The following is a 25001-nucleotide window of genomic DNA, read 5'->3' as shown; positions in this document are numbered from 1 at the left end:
ACAATGTTCAACAAACCCAATCATCTTTATGTCCCCGGTTTGCTTCCCCCCTCGGTTTCGATGCATGTAACTGGGGCAGTTAAGACAGTGTCATGTTGCAGAGTTAGAAATGGACCCCAACAACATGAAACTACCTAAACCACTCGACAGTCGATCCGGGCCTCAAGTGGAAACCCAATCATCCCATTCGTAATGCACCGTAGTCGTCGGTTCCGTCATCAAGCGTCCACAAATGCGTCTGTGCTGAGAAAGTGCAAGTGTGTGGCACAACACTAAAGTGAAGCCGCTGCAACAAGGCACAAAATATAGATAATTGTCTCAATGGAGAATGCACTTACCCTCTCCCAGAAGCGTTAATCCTACTATTCCGAAGTAAAGCAGAAGGTAATGTTCTATCCACATTGCGCATCTGTACAGTAAGGATTTCTAGCAGAGAGCCGGGCCTCCTCTCCGTCTGAGAGGCTCTCCCACGACTGAAGCTGCTCTTAGAGGAGAGGGAGAAACCTCATATACCAGCCAGTCATAAAACTCTACAATAGCCGGCTGGGCATGCAGCTAGACGGCTTATAGCCTAATATCTTAATTATTTCCGATGGCCATTACGTTAGCCCCTGAGAACCTGTCTGAGCTGGTTCACAAAACAACTCCCATCCACAGTGTTGGAGAACGTATTATTTTTTGACATTTGAATTTCAAAACAAAGCATTTAAAACTTGAAAATAGAAACCCCCCCACGCTTGAAAAAGGCAATCAGTTACTCCTTAATGCGAGCTGATAATTTATTAAGCATTACACAAAAACACGATGTCATATGTACACAGAAATATACAGTAAAAACAGTTCTCCTTCACTTTACGCACCGTTTTTGTGTGTAAACGTCAACGTGATTAAAGATTCAGTTTATACATTTAGCTCATACGTAGAATAGTTCTATATCATGGTGGACTACATCTAATGGCCATAATGAATTACTCTTTCCTGGGTGATACATGGGTATTATATTCCAGAGTGGTTCAAAATAAATCCTCAAAATAATAAGATAACTTTATATCATGCAATTCCAATTAAAAAAAATAAATTCATAATTGTTTGGCTAAATTTGGGGGAAAGTGTTATTGTTCAGCAGTGGGGAGAAAGTGGACAAATCAAACACTTTCACAGTGTGTGCGTGTGTGTGTGTGTGTGTGGATGGGTGTGGGTGTGTGTGTGCGTGTGTGTGTGTGTGTGTGTGTGTGTGTGTGTGTGTGTGTGTTTCAACTGCATGGATTCAATTCCACTGACGACACAAACCAAACATACGACAGAAGTGACAGATACGTGTCGACGATACAAAAAAAACACAACATCAGAAAACAATCAGATGGTACCTCTTACATTTTTTTTAAACATTCGTCTCTTCTCAGTAGCTCACAGAGGACGATGCACTGACATTACGCGTGTCTGGGAGAAAAAAGAAAGTTGTAACCCCACAGTACAAAACGAGTCATGTGGACAAGTGGTGAGGTGAGATGGAGAGTGGAGATTTTTTTTTGGAAGGGGGGGGGGGTTGTTTTTTGATTTCACCAATTCTTGCCTCTGTTTCAGTGTGATCACGTTCTTGGTTCATCACGAAAATCCGTAGTTGGAGGTGAGCTCCCGGATACGGTTCTCCCGCGTCATTTTCTTCAGTTTCATCCTGCGGTTCTGGAACCAGATTTTAACCTGTCTGTCCGTCAGGTGGACGCCTTTACTGATCTCTAGGCGGCGCTCTCGGGTCAGGTACATGTTGAAGAGGAACTCTTTCTCCAGCTCCAGTGTCTGGTGCTTGGTGTATGGGCAGCGTTTCTTCCGGCCACTCTTCGCCGTCAGCCAGTTGGCCACGTTTTCACTTTTTTTGTCTCCTAAAGAAAATGGCAGATATATACATGGTTTTACGCACTGCAACATGAGGCACTGCGGCGTGTGATGGTGTGTGCGTGTGTAGATTATGTCTATGAGTGTATGTGTGTGTGTATGTGTGTGTGTGTGTGTGTGTGTGTGTGTGTGTGTGTGTGTGTGTGTGTGTGTGTGTGTGTGTGTGTGTGTGTGTGTGTGTGTGTGTGTGTGTGTGTGTGTGTGGAGGGGATACAGAGGCAGCATCTGAACATCTGGGAGTGTGTGTATCTATCTTTGTATTATGAAGATATTACAGTAACCCTCGAGTCTGTCTGTGTGTGGATGTGTGTGCATGTGGGTGGGTGTGTTATGCGTAAAGTATGCCCTCTTTGTTAGACCCACTAGACTTCTAATTCAAACGGGACCAACAATAATTGCAAAATATAACATCGCATACACCATTTTACATTGGTTGTCCAGTTAAAAATCAACAATATATTTGTTTCACAAAAGAAGTATACGCTTATGGAAACATGGCACAAAAAGACTATGTTGGCCTGCACGAACACATGTCAGCCTGTATTGTGTATTTTACGCAGCGGTCAACAGACACTGGATTCATGATGTATAATATTGTACAATATCATTAAATACAATTTTAAAAATAACCTCTTTTTGTCATAGGAGACGGTACGACTAAATGACTCAAACCAAGTCTAGTTCTCTAGCTAAGGTTTTTACGCATCAAATGTTGACGCGTTTTCATGCACAAATGTATTGCATTGATACCATAGATAGTAGTATTTATGAAGTAACGACAGAATAATCTATAAAAATCTATTTTTTTCGGAGCTGTCTTACTCCTGCAGCCTAAACAGAAGAATACAACTTGACAGGTACAATTAAAAAAGCCTGTCTACCTGCACTATACCTGCATGCAAATCCACCACAGTGCAGGACCACACCTATGGTGAATAAGGATTACCTTTAGTGGTCTTTGCTGGTCTCTCTTTGTCATTCACCTCCGCCTCGTCTGCTGAGGACGCCTCTGCATCCGAGGACTCTCTTGTCTCCTCGGCCCCCGGTGCAGCGTGGGGCTGCACGTCTGCTTTCGCCGAGGACACGGGCTCCTCGGTTCTCCGTTCTTCCAGCGCCGTGGCTGGAGCAGCAGTCGAGGTTGGTGGCGTGTGGAAACGAGCAGTAGCAGTGGGGTGTAAGCCAAAATGGGAATGGGAAGGGTTCGGTTGGGGGCCGTTGGTGTTGTAAAGTTTATGAGAATGTGCGTGCGTCTGAGACAAGCGGAAGTAGCCCGGCACAGGCACTGAGCCCCCGCCGCCGCCATCAGTAACTGTGCAAGAACTCGAGCCGAGTCCGGCTGAAGTCAATCTCGAATATGTCAGATCTTCGGCGGTTGAGGCTTTAGGGCACTTCGGCTGCTCGTACAGGCAGTAGGTGCTCTCTTCCTTAATGTTCTGCGGGAACGAGCAGGGCGCGACCTGGGGACCTACCGGGTGCTCTTGATCCATTCGACATGACCTCTGCGCGTCCATCCACATCTCCATGCTGGACATGTACGCACCTGAGGCTGAAACCATATTCTGGGCGCCCAGCTCGCTCCGCTTACCCATACCTGGGAAGTATCCATAGTTGTGTAGTCCGTAAGGCACTTCTGTGGCAGTGCTATGAGGCACGCACACCGCGCTCCCTGTGTAGTGACCTCCGCTGCTCTCCGTGCGGCCACTGATCAGAGAATCCACTAAAAACGCATTTCCTGCCGGGCTGTCCGAACATGACATTATTGTGGTGTATTTTGGCGAAGGCAGAAGATAGCCCTTTCTGGCTGACATTTCTTGTACAAAACATGTTGGATATGATTAGCGGCACCCCCCTCTCCGCCGTGCGGACCGTAAAACCAATGGAAATGCTGGAAGATGGGCAGTCCCTCCCACTCCGAGGCTACGTAGCAGCCGAAGCGATATCCATCATGGAGCTGAGGCAGAGAAAGGAGACAGCGCAGCAATCAGTGTTTTCACTCACCTCGCTTTAATGCACCACCATTAGCACATTCAGAGGGAGAGGTCTAACACGTCGCTAAGTTTGAAACTGAACATCTTAATGAAAACTTTGCCATTCATGGAAGCATTCTTTAAAGAAACCAGCACCCAAATATCAGCTGCGCAAGACGCCAGGATGATGTCTGGAGCAGTGATTGTCCCTATAGGTGCAAATCAATACTACAGAGCTCAATAGTGGATGTAACAGTAAGAAGCATCACATTTCTAAAACCTAAAACCCATGTGCTGATGTATGAGTGGCTGTCATTAACTTGTAAACATAAAGCTGCACAGCAACAACTCCCTTTCGCTACAGTACACACACTGCTTCATATGAGGTAGATGTGGCCTTAAGGTGGCAAATCAAGTTTCAAAGTTTAGGAGCTGCTGAAACCCACCAACAAAGACATCAAATAACAAAGCCATCGGACTTAGCGGCAATAAAGTGTTTTGAACTGCAGAGGAAATTCGCCTTTGGCAACATCACTTGGTAAAAAAAAAGCGGTGCATCCTTTCAGCCTGAAGACAGTGACTTCTTCCGCACTAAAAACAAATATGTTGAGACCAAGGCGGCCTGGAGGAAGTGAGCGGCTAATATCCAAGAAACAGTTTACCACTTTTTTCACCTTCCGATATTGATTCACCTATTTTCCACAGGCACTGTCATCGCTAATAATATCAAGTTTGCTTCCACTGTATCTATTAATTTAGAATAATGTTGAAACAAATAAAAATCCCAGACTACAGCAAAGATATGCCCGTGCGTAAACAAAGACAGAGCATTTCCTCGTCACAAGTAATAGCAATTCAATTTACATTGAAGGAAAATCCTTTATGCTGTACAGAAAATAATTAATTCAATATATGAGGAATTATTGCTTCCTTAAAACGCAGCCTGAATTGACTTTCTGAGAGAAAATGCATGATCTTTACTCCTGTATTACGCACTGGATTTCTCTTTGATTAAGACAATTAACAAGAATATAAAACATATTTTACATTTCATAATTAGGTTTTGAATTAAAGTAGTTATTTATTGGTAATGTGTGTATTTTGTGGGCATTTAAGTGCCTTATTCGGGCCATTCCCAGCCGAAGCCATTACACACAACAACAAAAACAAGGACAAACTTGCATAGACCTTGGTCAAATTGGAAATACAGCAACAATACAATTTCGTTTTGCTGCTGCATTAATTTGTATTCCACATAACACATCAGATAATAGCAACTGCGTCCAGTGTGCAAATTTACATTTTGGGTTGAAACTGCTGAAATATTGATCACGCCGTGGCTGAGCCCTGCGCCACAGCTAAGCAGACATAAAGCTTGCACATACAAGTCACCCTGTCGGTCCAATTTGGGGCAATAAGGGCCACAATAAAACTCTCCTTCCATCTCGTAGTGTCCTTGGACATGTGCACTCGATTGCTCTCTCCAGGTTGAAGTTAATCTTGGCCAGCTTTGCCATTACCAGGCCCAGGTGGCCACGAGCCCCCCGGGTGTATTTGCAGCCGGTTGTAGCAGAAATGGGCAAATTTGGGAGAAATTCATAAATTGCGCCCATTTAGGTTTTAAAACGCTCCGCCATTGACAGCTCATTTATGTAAACTCGCTTAGACCATAGCGCGTCGACGGTGGACATTTGTCAATCCCTGCTGCTCAAAAACGCACATATTTCAAATGGCTTAAATGACTGCTTGCGCCTAGGTTATTTATGTGTGTCCGACTGTAGTACAATAACCCGTTTAAAAAGCAAAATGATGTATTCGGGATTTTTTTTTTTAAGCAAAGAGCATATTCTGCATTGCGGGAGTTTTTAAAAGGACAAATGCAGCGCGCAGAGCGGTTGCGCTTGTTTATCAAATTCTCCCAAAACCATAAAATAATTCACTCCAGTGTTGGGCCCCTTAAAAAACGCACAAAGTTACAGCGATAACTCCAAAGCCCGTGTACTCTCCCCAGCAGTGGCCTGTTCCTTATGGGACACATGAGCTGCTTAGGAAACTAAATACATCAATTAATTATGTGCGCAGAGTATTAAATTGTTGTAGGCCTGCACACTTCGTGGTGTCGCGCTGACATGGAGGGCCTATCGATATCTTTGCGTTACAGTTATTAATTGTGGCTATTAAATCTTCATTTTCACAGCTGCCTGGCTATTATGTCCCCAAAACAGTTTACTCTGACCACTGGCTTTGATCAGGCCCATATAATCGTGGCCGAAGAGGCCGTTTGAGTCGTATCATGTTCGTCCCGAGTGCAGTTATGAACAATAACGCGGCGTTTTATTACATCCAGCGGAAGTATTTATTTTTCACGAGAGACAAAGGAGAAAGAGACTCAGCGCGCACGCATTGGAAGTCCAGAATAGTCGCTCGCCACTTGGACTGACACCGAATAGCTTATCGTGCGGATCTGTGTCCAGGTCAGGAAGGAAAAGGGAGAAGCGATTGGTGCCCTATCACAATCAGATCGACTCTCCCTAATAACTGACTTTATACACTTGGCACGTACAGACAATAATGTGTTTTGGAAGGGCGTCAAATGTTGTTAGTGGATTCTTTGAAGAGGAGAGGGACGACGGGGGTAAAAAGGAGAATTTGAGCATATAGAAAGCCAGCTGCTGTGATTTAAGATGAGCTGCATTAGCACGAGAGCCAGCTGGGAAAAAAATGTTTTGTACCCAGCTCCCACTGCTTACTGTTGTATCGTTAAGATGCTAACTGTAAACCATTCTTTAAATCATTAAGGCAAGACTCCCCCTCCCCAAAATGCAAAACATTTGTGGTGAGACTGGACGGGGTTGCGGATCTCTGCAGGTACAAGACGGCCATGCTATACTTCACCCATTAAAAAGCCCGAGCTCAGCAAAATGAATAGCACATGCAGCATGAAGGCTTGGCACAGATGTGTTGCCTTATTAGGGCCCCCAGGAAGACTTTCTCTACCACACGGCCCACTGAGCAGGAGAGCGTAAAATGTGGGAACCGAACACAACCCGGCGCCTTTCTCAAACCAACAGGCCCCGTGTGTAAGCGCCCAACGGCAATAAGTTTGTTGTTGCACCAGAGCAAACTAGTGAAGCTCTGGGTTTTGTTTGCAAACAGCTTTTTACCTGCGTGCATTCGAGGTGAGCGTGGAGACGAAAAGATCCGCGGCCATGACATTGGTCCCAATAGCGCCGCCCGGTGGCAGAGGAGCGTCTGATCCTTCAGTGCAGCCGTCGCCACCACTGATTCGAGGTGGATAAACCGCACGAGGGGGAAAAGCCTCTCAAATGGAGTCGATGCAGCCAACAAGCAGAGGCTTCTCCTGCGCGTCCTCTCCCTGTCGTTGCTCTCGCCTCCTTGGTAACACAGTTAATAACCTTGGGTCTCAGACGGTTTATTGCACTGCACTCCAATTGTACAAATGCTCCAGACTCGCAGACAGCTTTTATGGCCGCGTTGCTGCGGCAACGGGGAGGATGTCCCGTAATTAGGGACGGAATTCCAGCGCGCAGTAAAGGATGCGCAAGGCAAGGCCGGACTATGGCAGAGAGAGGCAACCATAAACTTCAGCCTCTCTCCCCGCGTTTATGGCCCTTTTGACTGTCATATATGAACGCCAATGCGCTGCGGCTAGCTCCCATAAACACAGTGATAACAACAGCAAATATGGCAACCCTCGCCAAAGGAGAAGGCTGTTGGGACACTGTTTCCAAAGCCAATCAGTGAAATGACAGCGTGCACGCACGCACGCACGCACGCACGCACGCACACACACACACACACACACACACACACACACACACACACAAACACATACAAAGACTACAAAGAGAGAGGGGGATAGAGAGAGAAACGCATAGAAAACTGTAGCTGGTGCAAGGCTGAATGTTTGGCCACAATTAATGTTATGGAGATGGATAAAGTGTGGACGCATGAGTTGACAATGACAAAGATTTCCTGTAGTTTCAAAATACTGTAACAAAGCAAAAATAATTGGAAAATGTAGCAGCACAAGATTACAGCAGGGGAGCAATTATATGTCTTGTAGGTTTCTGTTTATCTACATTCTAAACACCAAATTTCCAAACCGCATTTAAGATTGTGTAGAAATCATTGCTCAACGAGAAATGGCAACTTCTACTTTTTTAATTAGTTACTTTATTCACTTTTTCCATAAAAATAAATATAAACACATGTTTGATTAGCATGAGGTAGTGCTTGCGTGCGCCTCTAAAGGAACACTACGCGTGTGCTCTCATATATCCTACACATTCGGTTCGTAATAGTTTCCTCTCACACGTAAATGTGACAAATTCTGCTGCGAGTCTGTGTTAATTTGGCGTGCGTAAAACGAAATGAGAAAAATATGCAATGTGCGGTTTTTTGTATTTTTCTTGACCATGACGTCTATCTATTTCAAAAAAAGTCAAACAACACGCAGGAGTTATAATTATTTTTTTAATAATGATTTCATTTGTTGTTTTTATTTGGAAATAGAGTATAATACACAAGAGTTTTTGGGCATACCAAGCAGTTGATTCAATGCGATGACCCTGACAAGCTTCGCCCTGACGGCACACTTTAAAATGCAGATTTTTTGTTTTTCTTTAAACCTTGATCAGACTGCAAGTACCAAAGGATCAGGAGTCGTGAAAAAAATATTCTGTTCTGCGCATCAGGTCCAGACCGAAGAGGCCCGCTGCATAGGCTGTATACCTGTGTGAATGTGTTGGGCGTGTACCTCAGTGCAACTCCACACGGATCCAGTGGACAAGCTTATCTCTCTGGTTTGGCCTGCATTATCAATACTAGCCTGATAGTCTTAAACAAAAAAAATCAAATAAAGGGACAAATATGGATTTGGGTCTTGAAAGATACTCCAAAATATAAATATTCAGCCTTCACTCCGCAGGTTGAAAGGAAAGATGACAAAAGCTTGTTTTGAGGTCAGCCCAGACTCAACACCAATCCCCACAGCCTGCCTGTAATAATGGACTTTTTTTTTTTTCCAAGCCGTGGCATTGAAACGAGATAGTAAACGAGTGGCTACAAAATAAATAAGCAGACAAAACAGAAACACATTACATTCTCATCCGTTCGGACTCATTATTTGGTCACACCAATATAGATTCAGTTATTAAAGTCACATGTTCGCCATCATCCCAGAAAACCCCAGCAGTTTTCTGATTTTTAAAACAGGAGGAATAAAATGGTAAAATAAATCTTTTGATTACAAAATACACTGGATCAGTCAATTAGACTGCTGGGACTCTGTTTGTCCGCGTGAAGGGAAAATATAAGAAGGCGAGTGAGAGTCACAACAACGATAACATCGGGCCTTCGCACGTACAGTCTTGGCGAGGACAATAGTCCGTTTCTACATTTCTCCCAAAATCAGAGTCGCTATTAAGTCCACAAACTTAATTCATGCTCACTCTTTAGGTTACTCAGATCACAGGATACTGTTGTCCTCGAACTTGAAATTAACCGTTGAGCAGTGCTGCTGCTGCTGCTCCTGCTGGAGCGGCCATTGTGGTACACAATGTACACAGGGAGAGAGTCACAGCCCCGGAGAGTCAGTCTGTAAACGCAGGGAGTCCCCACAGCAGAGGACTGTTCGAGCCTGGGGGACGGGGTGCCGTGTTTGGCCCCTAAAGCAGAGGGTTGGACGTGTAATACTGTAATCTATCTCTGTTCAGTTTCTTCTCCTTCATGCGGCGATTCTGAAACCAGATTTTCACTTGTCGGTCGGTGAGGTTGAGCATCCGAGATAGTTGCAGGCGCTTCTCCTTGTTTATGTACACACTGAAAAAGAATTCTCGTTCAAGTTCTCTGATCTGATATTTGGAGTAAGGGCACCTCTTCTTGCGGGTCCTCTGTCCGTCTGGAAAACAGATACACAAAATTCAGAGTTTATAGAAAATAGTAACATTTCGTGGAAGGCATGACCATGTTACAAAAAGATTTACACGTCCTGGAGGTTACCCAGATTACGCACGGGCGGATTTCCTCTACATAAAGCATTAATAACATATTTCCTATTTCAACATTTCAAGTGTCATATTTACTGATATTATATTACACTGGCAAGATTACCAAACCATTCGCAGCTGGTTTACTAGACAATACACTTGGGCTTTGACCTTTTCAAGCGAATGGAAACAACAAGCTCACTTTCAAATGCAAGCAATTGGCTTCAGGAAAAAGGAGAACGTGTTGCAATAAACAGTTTATATGGAAATGTACATATTGGTTTATAGAGAAGACACAGGGGAGTTAATGTGCAAGGGGGAACCCACACACACACACTCCATGGTAGCTTCAGCACGCTCATGTGTGCTAAACCTTAAACTAGAGCCACCACCCTCATAACATGCAAATGCATACTTAACGCCAAGAAAGCGTGAAACTAGCACGTTTATAATACATGGAATTAAAGCAGCTCTCTACAGGAATTCGAATTCATATCTGGGTGCTCTTTTGGGGACGTCCAGGCTACAGAAAAAAATCACTGGCCTGTTGTCTTTCACGGCCAATTTCAATTCCAAACACGTGATCCTGCAGTTTATAACAAAGTTTTGTTGGGGGTGGGGGGTCCACAGGCCCTCTATAAACCTTATATGCTTATAAAACAGCATATAAAAATTTTAACAGCAGCGCGCAAGATTGCAAACTTTCTCTCATAACCTAGGCGCTGACTTTAATACGTACTGCTGCTGCTGGATTTCTCCTCATTGTTGCCGGAAGACAGCTCCGGGCTGCTCGTGTCCTCCCGGGGATCCTTCGCCTCGTCGTCCCGGCACGACGGCGCGTCCTCCGGCGCGGAGCTGGGCTGCTTGGTCGCCGCTTTGTCCCCCGAGTAGCCGGTCGTGGAGGAGCTCTCCGACGCGTTCCCGTACGCCGTCTCGTAAAACTGATCGAAGGCTTGTGGCAGCACGCCATTCCTGCCCACGTTCCCGTAGAAATTGGAGGCGGCGGACCCGGCGCTCGTGTGGTGGTGGTGGTGGTGGTGGTACGCGGCGGCAGCAGCGGCGGCTGCGGGGCTGTTCTTACCGAACATGTCCCCCACGACGGCGTTCTGCGCCGACAGACAGTCCCGGTGCACCATGTCCTCTGCGCTGGGGTAGCACTGGGGCAAGTTCCCCCGGTGCGACCATTTACCGGACGGGTCAATGGCTGCATAGTCCCTGAATGTCACCTCTCTGACGGGCTGGACCTGCGGCAGGTTAGAGGAGTAGGAGTATGTCATGGGGCGGGTGGACTGGGTCTGGGACAAAAATGAGGGAAGACCGGAGAAATCAGCCCCCGCCGACACATAATAAGTGCAACTGGGCAAATACATGTTCGATCCGACGGGGACTCGCTCGTCAAAATCCATCATCGTAGTTCACCCTCCACTATAACTCTATGTTGAGGTTTGATTCCTCCACAGCCGCCCTGAACATGGCTCTGAAGCGCCGTGCCTCTTGCCTCTTTGAAGCAGGTTCGCTAAACAGAAATTTGGAGACGTAGGCTGACGTGGAGAGCCATCTCCATCCACTCCACGGAGGAGGAGGTCACGTGACCACACGGCAGAAATTGACAGATTTTCAGGCTGTGGGTGTGTGGGGGTGTGTATACGTGTGTGTGTGTGTGTGAGTGTGTGTGTGTGTGTGGGTTTGTGTGTGTGTCTACGCACGCGCGCGCCTGCCTGTCTGTGTGTGCGTATGCGCAAGAAAGTAAGAGGCATGACTGCTGTGTGTCCTAAAGCTTGACATTGGTGGTTCATCGCCATGTCGGCTTAAAACCGAATTCCTTCACACGCAACGAAGTCGAGGGAAGACATTACTATATGTGGATGTTGGCAGATAAAAATAGAGAGGAGGGATTTCAATCGAAGCTTTAGCCAAAGTATCAATAAGGATTTTCCAGATGCTCCTTCTCTCTCGGTTTGTCCTTGAAATATATTCGTGCGCATTTTAGGCTTTTTACTTGTTTGGAAGTTATTTGTTCAGTGCATTCAGAGTTTAAAAAATCTGAATTCTAACTACTCTGCAATGACATAAGCTAACAAACATTAACTGAGTACAAATGATAAAGCTCTAAACTGGAGGAAGGAAACAACCACCTTGTCTCCAAAGTCCCTTTTTAGAAATGTCTTAGTCCTCATCATTTAGAGGTTTTACAACATGGCACAACAAGATAACCAAATGCCCAGTGAGCATTTGGTTATCAGGGTCATGTTCAAAGTAGCGGCTAATGTTTCAGCTGGCTTCAGTCTTCTGTTTAGTGCCAGCGTAGCAAAGATAAAAAAAAATTATAATTTTGACAAATAAAGACAAAACAAATTCATCGTTACCAGAATTGTAACTTTAAAGATAAAAACAGTAAACGGAACTTTAGTTGTTTTTTTAAAATTTGCACCAATTAACAAATGTTTAACATCCTAATTTAAGGATCATGGAGACATTTATAGTATTGTAACATTTCATCGTCAGTCAAAGCAACAGGAAAAACAGACAGATACGTCTCAAGGGGGAAAAACAGGTTTATTGCAGAAAAAGCGCATGAATTGAGTTTAAACTAACGCCAACAATCGTTAAAACAATCTGCTCAGTAGTAAAATGTTATAAGCTCTTCGGAAAAAAAACTTATGCTATTTTTAAATTATGCTCCTTATTGCTTTGTTTTTTCCTCATATTAACATTTAATGGCGGCAGTAACATCTCCAAAAAGACGCAACAACCATTACGCACGGATATAGCTTAACGTTTTCGGGCGAATATTTATTCAAATGCAGGTGCTTCAGCGAGGAGACAGTTTCTATACATTTTTTACGTCCTTTTATCTATAATTTCCAGGAATTACCTCCACTCTATTTGTTAAATTGACACACATATACATACATGCGTAAAACGTTGTTTTAAAAAAAGATAGCGTTGCACAAGATGTAATTCTAAATATATATATATATAAATATATAGTTGTATAATAAGTATATATATTTAAAGTATATACCATTCCGTGAAACCTATTCGAAATCCTCAATGTTGAATGTACACAATTTCAACAGGCCATGAACCGGTGGAAATGGCAGAGAGTTGTGGACCAAAGGTTTACTGTCGAAGCCACGCTGACTCATTTGAAATGCAGATATTTCTTCTATTTGGTTTTGTAAATGTGTCAGTGGACATTCCCTGGATCTCTGCTCTGAGGCCACCGTGGAGCTCGCTATGGAGAGGCTGCAACCTGACTCTAATGTGCTGTGAATGGGAGACCTGATCGCGGATTAAGACCGCCGCGGCTGGCCTTGCCCTACGGCCCGACGAGCAAACTGGGGCCCAAGGGGCTCCTGATGGCACATGTGGACCACAACCTTAAAATATCACACGCACTAAGACTGGTGCAAGTACCAACTAACGCCCTCTGAGTATCAAAACAGGAAAAGCAGTTTTCGTGGCTGTTTCCACCGTCCACTTTAGTTGGATAAATTGCACAGACACAAGTGACTGCACTGTCTTTCAGACCACACGCTCCGCCTCTCAGTCAATCCAGACAAATTCTAGGAGTTGTGCTGAAGCTTTTAAGTTGTAATTGAGGACAGGATGCCCAGGAAAACCAAAGGCAGCTCTACACAGACCTGCGTTTTTATAGCTGCTATAGTATTTTGCTGCTCCCTTTTACCTCCCCGGCCAGACAGACACCACAAAACTGGTCAAGCGTGATAGGAAGTCGCCACCTAACCGGACTCAAAGTCAGCAGCAACAGAGACATAGATAATGTCTGTACACAACTAAGGTAAGACAAAACAAATTAGTCCATCTTTAACCATATCTCTGTTGTTAAATTGCTTGTTATTTTATTTAAAATTTCCAAAAAATAGACGTAATAATTAAAAATTGGAGTTTGCGGGGTGTCAAATGTGTTTTGTATTAGAGGAAGTCAGTCAGCTGATCCTCCGACCATCCTTCTTGTGCATGCGGTTTTTCTTTCTTGATCATAACTGCAGTCTGGTCCTGAGTTAAAGCTCTCAAAGCCAAAGCTTTTTGTCTGTGTACGGTCGACTTCAAGTTCGGGGGAGGGAGCGACTCCTTCACTGAGAGCAAAGGGCCCACACTGTGCCCCGGATGGAGTTCCTTTTTAATAGCTGTTGCTTTTACGCAAGGCTTTGGGTTACAAGATTGGTCGATAATGTGGAGCCTGTAACTGTAGACTGATGGAAAAGTCAAATGAACTCCACCTTCGTATTAATCGCGTATCAAAAGAGATCCAGGGTCTTTGATTTACTCTGGTGCAGGTCAGGATTTAACTCTGAACAGTAAAATACACACTCATGATGTTCCATTGGAGAATTGTCAAACCTTAAATTAGTTGAATAGAAAAAATTGACCTAAACAATTTTTTGGGGAAAGGAAACACGTGCATCAGAGATAGTTATAACAAAGGGACAATGTGTAAATGGCGGAGATTTGAAATGGACAGAGCAGTATATTTACACAAAGATATGTTTTCCCTGCCATTATAGGGTTGCTTGCTATATTTCCGTATACCTTTACGCACGGACACAGACACACACATTAACGTTTTTGTATAAAATGTAACAGTCAAATCCTAAAATAATACGAACTCAAATGTATTAGCACTGTATGATTTGGTTTAAAACAGAGAGGAGCGTTTAATACAGAGTGACAGACGCGCGGCGGCTGTATCAGGAAGAGAACGCGACAAATAGGCCAGATTGCCCCATCCTTGTGCCATAAAACCTTGTTGGACAACAAGTAAACAAGCCAGCCTGGGGAGGATCTGAAAGTACAGTTTAACACCACGTCAGGTAGACCCTATAGGCTGTAAAGGAGGCTAAATAGGCGCATTCAGTATCCTGCAAAGACACCTCCTGTAGTTTAAGTCTTAAAGTGGAATCTAGGGGAAAAAAACAAGAGTTTTAGTACGGGCTGATTCGTTTTCATTTTATTGTAGGAAAGAAACCGCCACCACACCTGCGCCTCAATGCATCTATTCTTGATCTCAACATGAACTGTGTCTTTATAGTTTACAGTGTGCAGGGAAGGCGGCCGAAAAGATGCACAGGCAGTCTGACTGTATACAGAACTAGAAGAAGAAGAATAAGGCGACTAAAGGCCTAACAACTGTGCCCTTTATATGCGCTAATTCTTATACATGCAATCAAAGGTCACAAGATACAACTTTACAGAGAATGGAGTTTTGTAATGCGGGGTGAGAATGCGTAAAGACATGCGTAAAATCTGGGCAAGTATGCCACACTAGGCTGAGCTAATTAGTGATTATTTATAGCCAGTGTAGATTTAGCTTAAAATATGCATGTTTTTTCATTGCATAGTCACATGTGAGATTTTTTTTAAAAAGTGGTTTTGAACTTGAATGGTGCAAGGTCTTGGCTCGACCATTATTATGTTGCTGGCTACATTGATACGAGCCTGCAGTTGCGGCAGGATTGTAAAACCATCAGACTGAGACGTGAAACAATCTGATCTCGCACTTTAACCGTGTATAAAATAAGCGAGCAGGAATATCCGAGTGGAAAATGTTGAACCTGATTCAGCCAGCGACGTGTTGATTTATCCACAGGTGACAGAAATGTGGGGCCGACGGAGATGGCGACGACAGACCAGGCCAGGCGGACCACACATGGGCCATTTGCAGGGGGAAGCTGACCAACTCCACGGTCAACGGGAGCCAACTCTGACAGAAACCAGTGGAGGAGGCTTACTAGAAGGGGTCCAGGGCGAACTGTGCGTCACGAACAGCGGGCCTGAACAAAAGGGACATAAAATGAAATAAGATCGAAACAGGAAAGCCAGAAACAAAAGGAGAAGGACAAAGAGATAAGAGGAGATTAAAATGTAGAGAAAGGGTTGCAGTTTGAGTGGAAAAGGGGAATTCAATACGCCAACCAGGCTATTGCGTAAAAAGAAAACTACAAATTTACAATCAAACGATAGAAAAATTCAAATTTCCACATCAATCCCACTCCTTGAATTACATGAATATATAGAGTAAATTAAATGTATATATCCCACAAACAAACATAGGATTTGGCCTTGCGAATAGTAATAGCTCGTTTTCTTTGGCCGTTTTTTCAGCATTTCGTATTGCATTTGTCTTGAGATGTGTTCTGTGATGAAACGTAAATGTTAGCTTGACATTCGGAGAATGTATAACGCGCAAAGCTTACAGACTATTTTGTTGGAAAAGATGAGACTGCGCGTTTTATCTGCCGCCACTGGATTTGTCTGTATGTGAGAACCTAACAACACATACAGACTGCGTCGGCTACGCTGCATTTACAGCTGATAATACGGATTTATGAGAAACTGGTTTATTCTATTAAAAGGAGGAAATCTCACGGAATCGCCACGGAAATACATTTCTCGCTCTCGCCTTACATGAACACATCATGGACACCGTACGAGATTCTATATTCAGTTTAGTCTCGCATTTGTTTTGTTAGATAAAACCGGGGTGAACGACTCATGAATGTATATTCTTATTTGTATTAATCTAGGATGGATCTTTAAGAACATAGAGGATGGAGAAATCATCATACGAAAATACTATCCGAAAGAACCGAGAAGTTACATTAATAGCATTTGATTTTAAATGTAAGTTTGTTTTGGATTAAAACAATCAACCTGTCATATCAGTCTATTGTCTGGACAGGATGCAACATGACGTATTTAGCAAAGGTTTTAAAGCTCCTTCATAAAATATATTTACTCCCGCAATCCTTATTTTTTATTCTCCAACGGAACCAAATGGTGAAAACATTTACCTTTAAGGCCTAGGCAACATATATGGTAAATGTTTAAATAAATCCTGATTACACTCTATTTTCTTCAAGTTTCTACTTATTTTAAACTTGAATTAAAGTCAAACGTGTATTGCCGAAATGAGAATTCCCTCAAAGTGCGTATAGGAAAACAGAGGCCACACATCCGGCGCCTACACTCGCTGTGCATCACCCGCTTAAAACATTCATAGACTACAGAGCCTTCATAATTGAATCCAGTAAATTATGTGGCATTTATACTGGAAACCAAATGAGATGATGTACGGATGTATCAGGACAGGGAAAGTCCGTCTGTGGGGGAATAAGACGCCGGCGGAGACGCGGAGGAGGCTTCCACATAATCTCGGTCAAGTGCTTCTATTTGACCGCTGTCACGGTGCTGGATAAACTCGCGTCTGCTCAGGTCTTTGAGGTGAATTACAAGATTAACTTCCGAACCCAAGTCGTGTTTTCAAGACTGACCAAAGCTATATTGTTGAGTGACTGAAGGTTGCAGGCAGGCCTCGGCCGAATTATACGCAGGGAGACAGCGAAGGTCAATGTAAAGAGCAAAGACGAGTGCTGGTCCTGTCTGTCCTCAACCACGTCTGACAAGGCCGGGGAGAGATGCACAGGACCAGGGGAGAATACGCACTCCATATTGGTTCTATTTGACCATTTCTATTGATCCGATCGGAACACAACACATCAGTTTACTCAGATGTATGAAGATTCATGCCTGGATTTTATATAGTGAGTCTTTGAGAATGTAGAATAGACAAAAATAGTCCAACCTTTAATTTAATTGGACAAAAATAAACCGTGTCCGGATTGTTTCTATTTTCAGTGTTTAAACACATTACATTTATGTGGTACTAAAATATTTCGTTTCATAGCGCTCCTCAAATGATAATAGACAAATGTTTCCATATGACTTCGCTTTCTTCGCCAAGAGTGTGATTATACAAATTAAGCACGGGACAGAAATAGCTGCATTTAGTATTTAATAAAATCAACTTGATCCTATTTCCAGCTCTAAATTAGCTGCAATTCACCGTTCTTCCTTAGGGTGGCAGCAGAACTCAATTCTTGAACAGTGATCCAGCCCAGCCTCCATGCGTCTCGCTGGAGCTGTGGGCTGTGCCATCCCAGACGGGGGCGGAGCTCCGTGCCCTGAGTTTTGGACTATCACGTCACTCCGTCTCCGGTTGGAGGCGGGACTTGCGTGCTTGTTTTGGTCCACAAACCAATGAGACGCACGCCTCACGTCACTGCAGTAAACTTCCGCTCCAACGCTTCCGCTCCTCTCGTTCTTTTCGGACTCCGCGATGCGCCGAGCAGTCACACATCTCCGCTTTTTCACCCATCTCTGAGCCAACGCGTGCGCGCTCCTCGGTGCCTGTGCGTCAGAGGACGTGCGCGCGGACATCCTGGCCACAGCGAGCTGGTCACGTGCGTGTAATAAACAGAACATATCCGACTTCTCACAATTTAGAAATACTCCACAATCCAGCCTTTGGCGAATCCTGTGGTGACAGCACCTCCCGTGTGGAGAAAGAAAGTATCATTAAGATAAAATAGGGTTGAATACTAGTCCAATAAAACTGGGGGGGAAGGAAAATAGACTATAAATGGACAAGAGTATTCACTAAAGCTAATTAAAATTACTGTCGTAGATATTGTCGTATTATTATCAGTATAATTACTATTATTATGATTACTATTATTATTATGTGGCCCCCAGGTTAAAGATCAGTTTTGAGTTATAACCTATATTTGAGGTAAAGACACTCAAACAAGCCTCTACATCATATTTTCGTGACATTCACGCATCACGCCTGCACGTTATACGCATGAAAACACCAACATAGGCACATGTTATCATATATTATACATATATTAACATATAGGCTGCAGGCTAAAATGCAGCATGTATATATATATATATATATATATACATACGCACACTATATGCTTCAAGTGCGAGATAAACCAGTGACGTGAATGCTCAAAACTACTGAAAAGACGTATAGACGATAATCCATAAGTATGGCACATTTAATTTAACAGCTGAGGGAGTCATGCAGCTGCAGAAGCTGCAGTTCTGACTGGATTTGATTTAATGTCTGACATTTGACTGAGTGCCAAATAGTTTTGGTCAGGGATTATCGGATTACAAGCGACAGAGTTATTAAAAGAGGAATGGGTGAGTATCAAGTTACAGCCACAATTTAATATTTCGATCAGGGATGAGTTACATTCTGGAAACCAACGGGTGACATAATGATGGTACTTTTTACGTCTGAAATCTAAGAGTGGCCTGTTGCAGTTCAGTTGAAGGGGTTTACGGCTGCTGCTGTTTATTTGTTATCTATTCAACACATAGTGAACACAGTAAGAATACAATGCGTCACAGCGTTTGGATTATCAGACTTTTCCCCACTGTTCGTTCCTCAAGGGTCAAACCGTATCATCAGCTCAGCTGAAACACGAGAGGCCTGAGGATCAGTCTCATAGAGCAGACACTTTACAAACATGCACGCAATGATGAGCAATCAGATTTATTTTTAGCCAGTTATTTATATCCATTATTATATAAACTTGTAAACTAAACGTCCTGGAACGTTATAAACAACCAACCGTTTGGGATCTGCAACATTTCCATGTGATGCTGTGGATGAACAGAAAAGGAAAAACTGCATTTGTTGTGTGTTATTTTAAGTTGATTAGCTGCTAATGAAAACGCAATGCTGTCATGGATATGTAAGTCGGTTATTATTTAGTCTCGTTTTCAGATATTAACTTGAATGTGATACTTTGGGAAATAAAGATTTAATGGAAAATTCGAGTCTTGATTATTTGTTAGTCCAAAGTGAAATGAATCTCGACTCCTGGGATCAGGTAACAGTATTGTACGGATGACAGATGCATTCACTGTAACCCGCAATAATTGTGTGAAGCAATATTGGAGTGAAATCCATAATATTTACAATACACTACACACGGAATAATCCACCAGATTAGTTTAGATAATACATTAAAAGGGCATCTAATCTGTGATTGAATACACAACTCTCCTGACACTGCTGCAGGAACTTGATTATAAATATTCACTTTCATAACACATATGGACACGGATACGATCATCTGAGGCAGGAGCAAATCGTTTTCTCGTCTAAGCACTACACCTCAAAACAATCTTAATTAAAGTAGAATAAATTCTAATAAAAATCTCTTGTATTAAAACTGGACTCCATCTCGAAACATTAATTACATTTCTCAACATTTTCACTTTAAATATGACACGAGAAAACATTTATATGATTTTGATTTAAATTCTGCTTTGCAACTTTTTTTTTCACAAACACTGGACGTAATTTTCACCTGTAGCCGCAAATATACGCCACTGTTTTGTTTATTGCATTTTATTTATTTTTTGTTTCATTTATTTGCGTAAAACGTACAGAATACTAGAACTAAAACTCTGCAGAATACTTAACAGGCATATAAATAACAAAATTAAAAAAGAATTTGATAACCAGTGGTAGCACAATATTACGTTCCACCGACTGTGCTATTTAAAACCGACCACATATATATGTAAGTATACACGGGATATTCAGACAGTCGTGATGACCAAATCTATTGGTCCATTTCCCTTTGTTCTTAACGTCAGCTTTGTGCGTAAAATGTTCCATCTCAGTAAACATATAAGGTAACGTGAATATTACAGAAATTTACTAAAAGGATGAGTCGTATCAAATCGTATCCTATGGCTCAATGTTTGTCAAATTTATAATGTACATATGGATACTTAAAAAAAAAGAGACAATTACTTTGGAGAGAAAATAATCATTAGTTCGTATCAGACCCCTTTAAGATCAAATGTCCTTGGGATAATTTTTATATTAACATATTTATATATATCGTACAGTCACATCAAGAGGAGTAAAACATGGATTTTTATAGTTTATGTTTAGTATTAAGATAACTCTACAATTTGCACCCGTTTATTACGGCAGCTATCCACACATCAAATGGAGGTAATTATTATGATATAATGCAACATAATTGTATTGTATCATAGGAAATAGTTATTACAACCTTCATTGTTTGACATTTTTATATCATTTTAGTATTTCTATTATTTTAACTCAGGTTATGTCCATCTGAGATTTTCACAAAGTCGTCACTAGATGGCGATGTCAGCCTATATTTCAGCACCGACCAGCAGCAACAAACCTGTTCCCTACTCTCCCAGAGTCAAGCACAGCACTGAAACACATTTTCGAATATTTCAATTCCCAAAAATTCTGCTTATTTATATTTAGGAGGCTACATACCCAATACAATCCACAGCACGAAATCTTCAAAATCATTAAACCTAATTTATGAGTCTGGGCCTTAAAGTAAGATTTTGTAGTAATAATAGGCCGTTTCATTCAAAAGATAAAGTGGTTGAGCTTAAAAATAAAAAGTTGAGCTACTATGAAACTATACGGGACCATTTTCAAAAAGATAATTCAACCAGGTCCACATTTTATTGGAAGGGACTTTAAACACCGACATATTAGACGCACACACAAATAACCTGGGTATCATGCCGGAATTTACTTTATATACACAACCACATGGAAACGCACACATTATAAAAAGTTATGATCGATATAAACACATTTCCCGGATGATTATCTAAGCAGTACAATAGGAACTGCACCATGGATTGGATAATGACGGGTCCATATGATAAGACTAAACTTTATACAAGCAAAGCACGTGAGTAGGTGTTTAACGAAAAGTTAGGAGAGATTAATATTTAACATCCCCAAGGTCCAAATCCGTCACTTCCTGTGAAATCCTCGCCTCTACCATTTCTCTCATAAAGCTGCAGATAAAGGCGTAGCTCGGTGGCGCACACTTTTCTGAACTGGGGTCCTGCGTAAAGAGTCGAGCATGCCACAGGGTAGGGGGGGGGAGAGAAAAACAAGTCACACATACTGCAAGTTTTATATTTTCTCTTTTCTTTTCCACTTCCATAAAAAATAAAATACAAATAAGTGGCAGGAAGTGGAGATGTCCAGCATTCAGGGGCCTGCGAATTATTTGGTTGCAGTTCCAGAAGCTCCGGGAAATTATTTGGCAACACACAAATAAATCATGTTCAGTCAGGAAGGAGTTGCGTTATTCCAATTCACAAGTCCAAGTGTGTGAGAATGTGTGTGTGTGTGTGTGTGTGTGTGTGTGTGTGTGTGTGTGTGTGTGTGTGTGTGTGTGTGTGCGTGTGTGTGTGTGTGTGTGTGTGTGTGTGTGTGTGTGTGTGTGTGTGTGTGTGTGAGCTTGTAGCTTGTGTGTGTCGTAGTAGTAGTTTCTCCCACAGATGTTGTCCGTAATAGAAAACAAAAATAGAACTAGCTGATGGTTTTCAATTTGTGGACAACTTTCTTCTCCTTTACGCGTCTGTTCTGAAACCATATCGTTACCTGCCTCTCGGACAGGTTGGTCTGCGCGGATATCCTCCTTCGTTTGTCCTTCGTGATAAATTTATTGGCGGCGTACTCGCGCTCGAGTTCCTTCAGTTGCACCTTGGTGTATGGCACGCGTTTCTTTCGTCCACGTCGATACGAGCCAGAGTCTCCTCCGGTGTGGGACACTGCGTCTTAAAGGGGGGGAAAGAGCTGTCATAAACTGCCTCTCCACAAGTGGCTCTATCACAGTCATTCAGAAAATTAGTTCTTCCTTTTTAGAAGTAAAATTGTCTCAATAAGTGATCCACACATTTCCAATTCATATGATTCAATAATATTTGCATGGAAAATATGTAAGGATATTTTATTCTAAAAACGAATCACACCAGTAAGCACCGTTTTAAATCACATTGTTAAGAAAAACTAAATTTCAAGGGTGAATCTGAAGTATTTCTCTCGTTTTGATATAACCAGATTTTCTCACAGAGTAAATGCCTCATTCTGAATAATCCTGCTCTGTCCTGTAAAAGCTGGAGGAATGTCTGTCCTACCTGGTATGGAGGACTTCCACATGTGTCCGGGCTGGGGCTGCTCCTTGGCGCAGTAGACCTGGCCGTTCCACCCGTTGGTGGCGAGGGTCCACGGCTGGTAGCTCTCCATGGGCAGCAGGGACTCGTGTCGGGCTTCTGACGGCGCGCTGAGTGGCACCGGCACGTCCAGGTAACTGGGAACAGGTTGGTACGGGCCTGAGGGGTAGGTCGGATAAAAAGCGAATTCCTTTGCCCGAGAGGCGAAGTCGTCGCCCGAGGCGGATGTGTCCATGTATTTCTCCCCGTACGCAGAGGGGGGCTGCGCGCCGCACGGTTTAATGCTGCTGTGATGCGACATTCTGCACGGGTAATAGCTGCTCCCGAAGTACCCGTAGGGCAGGGACGCGCTGGAGGAGTTCTGGGCTGCAGAGCACGGGCTGCACTGCTTGACTGGCTCGCCCATGCCGGAGGTGGGCACGTCGCTGGAGGAGTACGCCGAGCTGGGTGCCAGGGACGCGGGGTGCGCCATCAGATTCCTGCACTGGTTCGCAGCAAAGTTGCCACCGGGGAAACCCTCCATGTTCTTGCTCACTTCATCGGAACCTCCGCCGTTGTCGTAGAGGAACATCACCGACGGGTCGACCCAGCGCGGACGGAGCAGCAGTGACGTTGTCATAGCACGGCATCCAACATTAGAGCTTCTGGCTCTTTTTAAAAAAGACCACAGACTGAAAAAAGGAGATACTGGTTCCCAGAGAGTCAAGGCGCTCTGACGCGCACCAGAGCGGTTGCAAGCTGCACAGTGATTGGCCGAGAAGATGTCACGTGACGGGGCTATGCAAAGAGGACGGTAAACATCACCCAGTGCAGATAATTAAATGGAGAAAAATGCGGCGAAGTAAGGTGACCGTATCTATCAAGGGATTCAGCTTCTGTCGTGTGCGCTTCATACGAGATGATTATTGTGCCTTTTTTTAAAAAACAGATCCAAATTAGTGGGGTCTTATTCATTAGAGGTTATTTTTAATCATAAACGCGTATAAATAATAGATCCACGTGTTGTTAGGCTTTACTTGGCTGCTCTTCGGATATTTAAAGCTTCAAAATTAAGCCGATTACTCAGTAGTGGTCGAGCATTTCCGCAGACAGCAATTATTCAGTATGTACACATGACTAATGTGTGTCGCCTGTGGCCCTTAACTGACGCACACGGACCAGCCTTTGTTTGCGTCGAACTGGAAATCATTACACAGCTAATCGACAAAGGGGATTTCCTTTTGTCAAATATAATGTTAAAGTAGTGTTAGAATGCTGCTCAATGCTCCTCGAGGCTTTAGACGCCTGTGTTGCAGCTGATGCCCACATACACGGTAGAGAATACGCACGGAGACGCACAACGCACTGCAGAAATGGTGCATTGCACACTAGATACAGAAGAACTGTTCACGAGTGTAGGTATTCCACAGATTCCAGGTATTTCCTCTTATGCGTGCGAGTGACTTTTGAACACGTTTATAACAAGGCCTCGTAGAAACCAGCTCTTCGTCGGTTTCAGGTCAAAACTAAAGGAAATGTAGAAAAATAGGCGAATATTCCAGGCCCTCCACGTGTTAACAATATGCAAAGACACAAAACAGCTCTGGACTCCGCGCCGCTGTGCATGCGAGCGGGGTTTTTAACATAGGAGGTAGACGCGGCTGGAGGCCAAGGTCAAGTTGAAAGTTGCCGTCTCGCCATGCAGCCTGTCGGGCCATTCAGGCTTTGAAGGCACCGTCTGAGCGCCTGAAAAGAGCGGAAGAGGAGTGAGAATTCCTGTCCCAATGAAAAGCTATTGGAGGACATTAACTTTTACTATCATTTTGTTTTCAGTCTCACGATTTAGTCTGGACCCGCTTCACGGAGGGGCTGCGTCTATAGCCGGCGTTGGATAATATAAAAAGGAGTGTTTAGAGTTTTTCTGGATTTGTGTGTTTGTAGATGTTCTGGGGGGTGTTTTTGACATATACGTGTGAAAATGATGTTGATCTCTGAAAAGAGAGGACTGGATAGACGTGCGTGTGTGAGTGCGTGTGTTTGTGTACGTGAGTGTGTTTGTGTGCGCGTGTGTGTGTGTGTGTGTGTGTGTGTGTGTGTGTGTGTGTGTGTGTGTGTGTGTGTGTGTGTGTGTGTGTGTGTGTGTGTGTGTGTGTGTGTGTGTGTGTGCGTATGTACGTGAGTGTGTTTGTGTCTGGTCTGCTGCTGTGTGTTTACCACCAATGGCTCTGTGTCTATTCTGTGTTGGAGGAAATGGACATGGTGCAGCTTTCACTGGATTTGTGAG

The 25001-nt window shown here is 43.4% G+C and overlaps 3 protein-coding genes across 3 annotated transcripts; all 3 read right to left on the bottom strand.

Moving 5' to 3' along the window:
- Window positions 1–1605: 1605 nt before the first annotated feature.
- Window positions 1606–3701, bottom strand: LOC133026211 (homeobox protein Hox-A10). Its single transcript, XM_061093079.1, has 2 exons — window positions 2840–3701; window positions 1606–1880 (listed from the first exon to the last, which is right to left on the bottom strand). Exons 1-2 carry the CDS (start codon window positions 3699–3701, stop codon window positions 1606–1608), a joined length of 1137 nt encoding a protein of 378 aa, XP_060949062.1.
- Window positions 3702–9550: 5849 nt separating this feature from the next.
- Window positions 9551–11280, bottom strand: hoxa11a (homeobox A11a). Its single transcript, XM_061093120.1, has 2 exons — window positions 10611–11280; window positions 9551–9783 (listed from the first exon to the last, which is right to left on the bottom strand). The coding sequence occupies exons 1-2, from the start codon at window positions 11278–11280 to the stop codon at window positions 9551–9553; spliced, it is 903 nt and encodes a 300-aa protein (XP_060949103.1).
- A 10814-nt stretch (window positions 11281–22094) lies between these two features.
- hoxa13a (homeobox A13a) lies at window positions 22095–23357 on the bottom strand. Its single transcript, XM_061093144.1, has 2 exons — window positions 22703–23357; window positions 22095–22342 (listed from the first exon to the last, which is right to left on the bottom strand). Exons 1-2 carry the CDS (start codon window positions 23355–23357, stop codon window positions 22095–22097), a joined length of 903 nt encoding a protein of 300 aa, XP_060949127.1.
- Between the last annotated feature and the right edge of the window lie 1644 nt (window positions 23358–25001).

This window comes from Limanda limanda, chromosome 19 (genome assembly GCF_963576545.1).
Source record: "Limanda limanda chromosome 19, fLimLim1.1, whole genome shotgun sequence".
In the NCBI taxonomy this organism is placed as follows: Eukaryota; Metazoa; Chordata; class Actinopteri; order Pleuronectiformes; family Pleuronectidae; genus Limanda; species Limanda limanda.
Note: the sequence above shows the minus strand (reverse complement) of the source record. Positions and strands in the feature narration are given on the sequence as shown.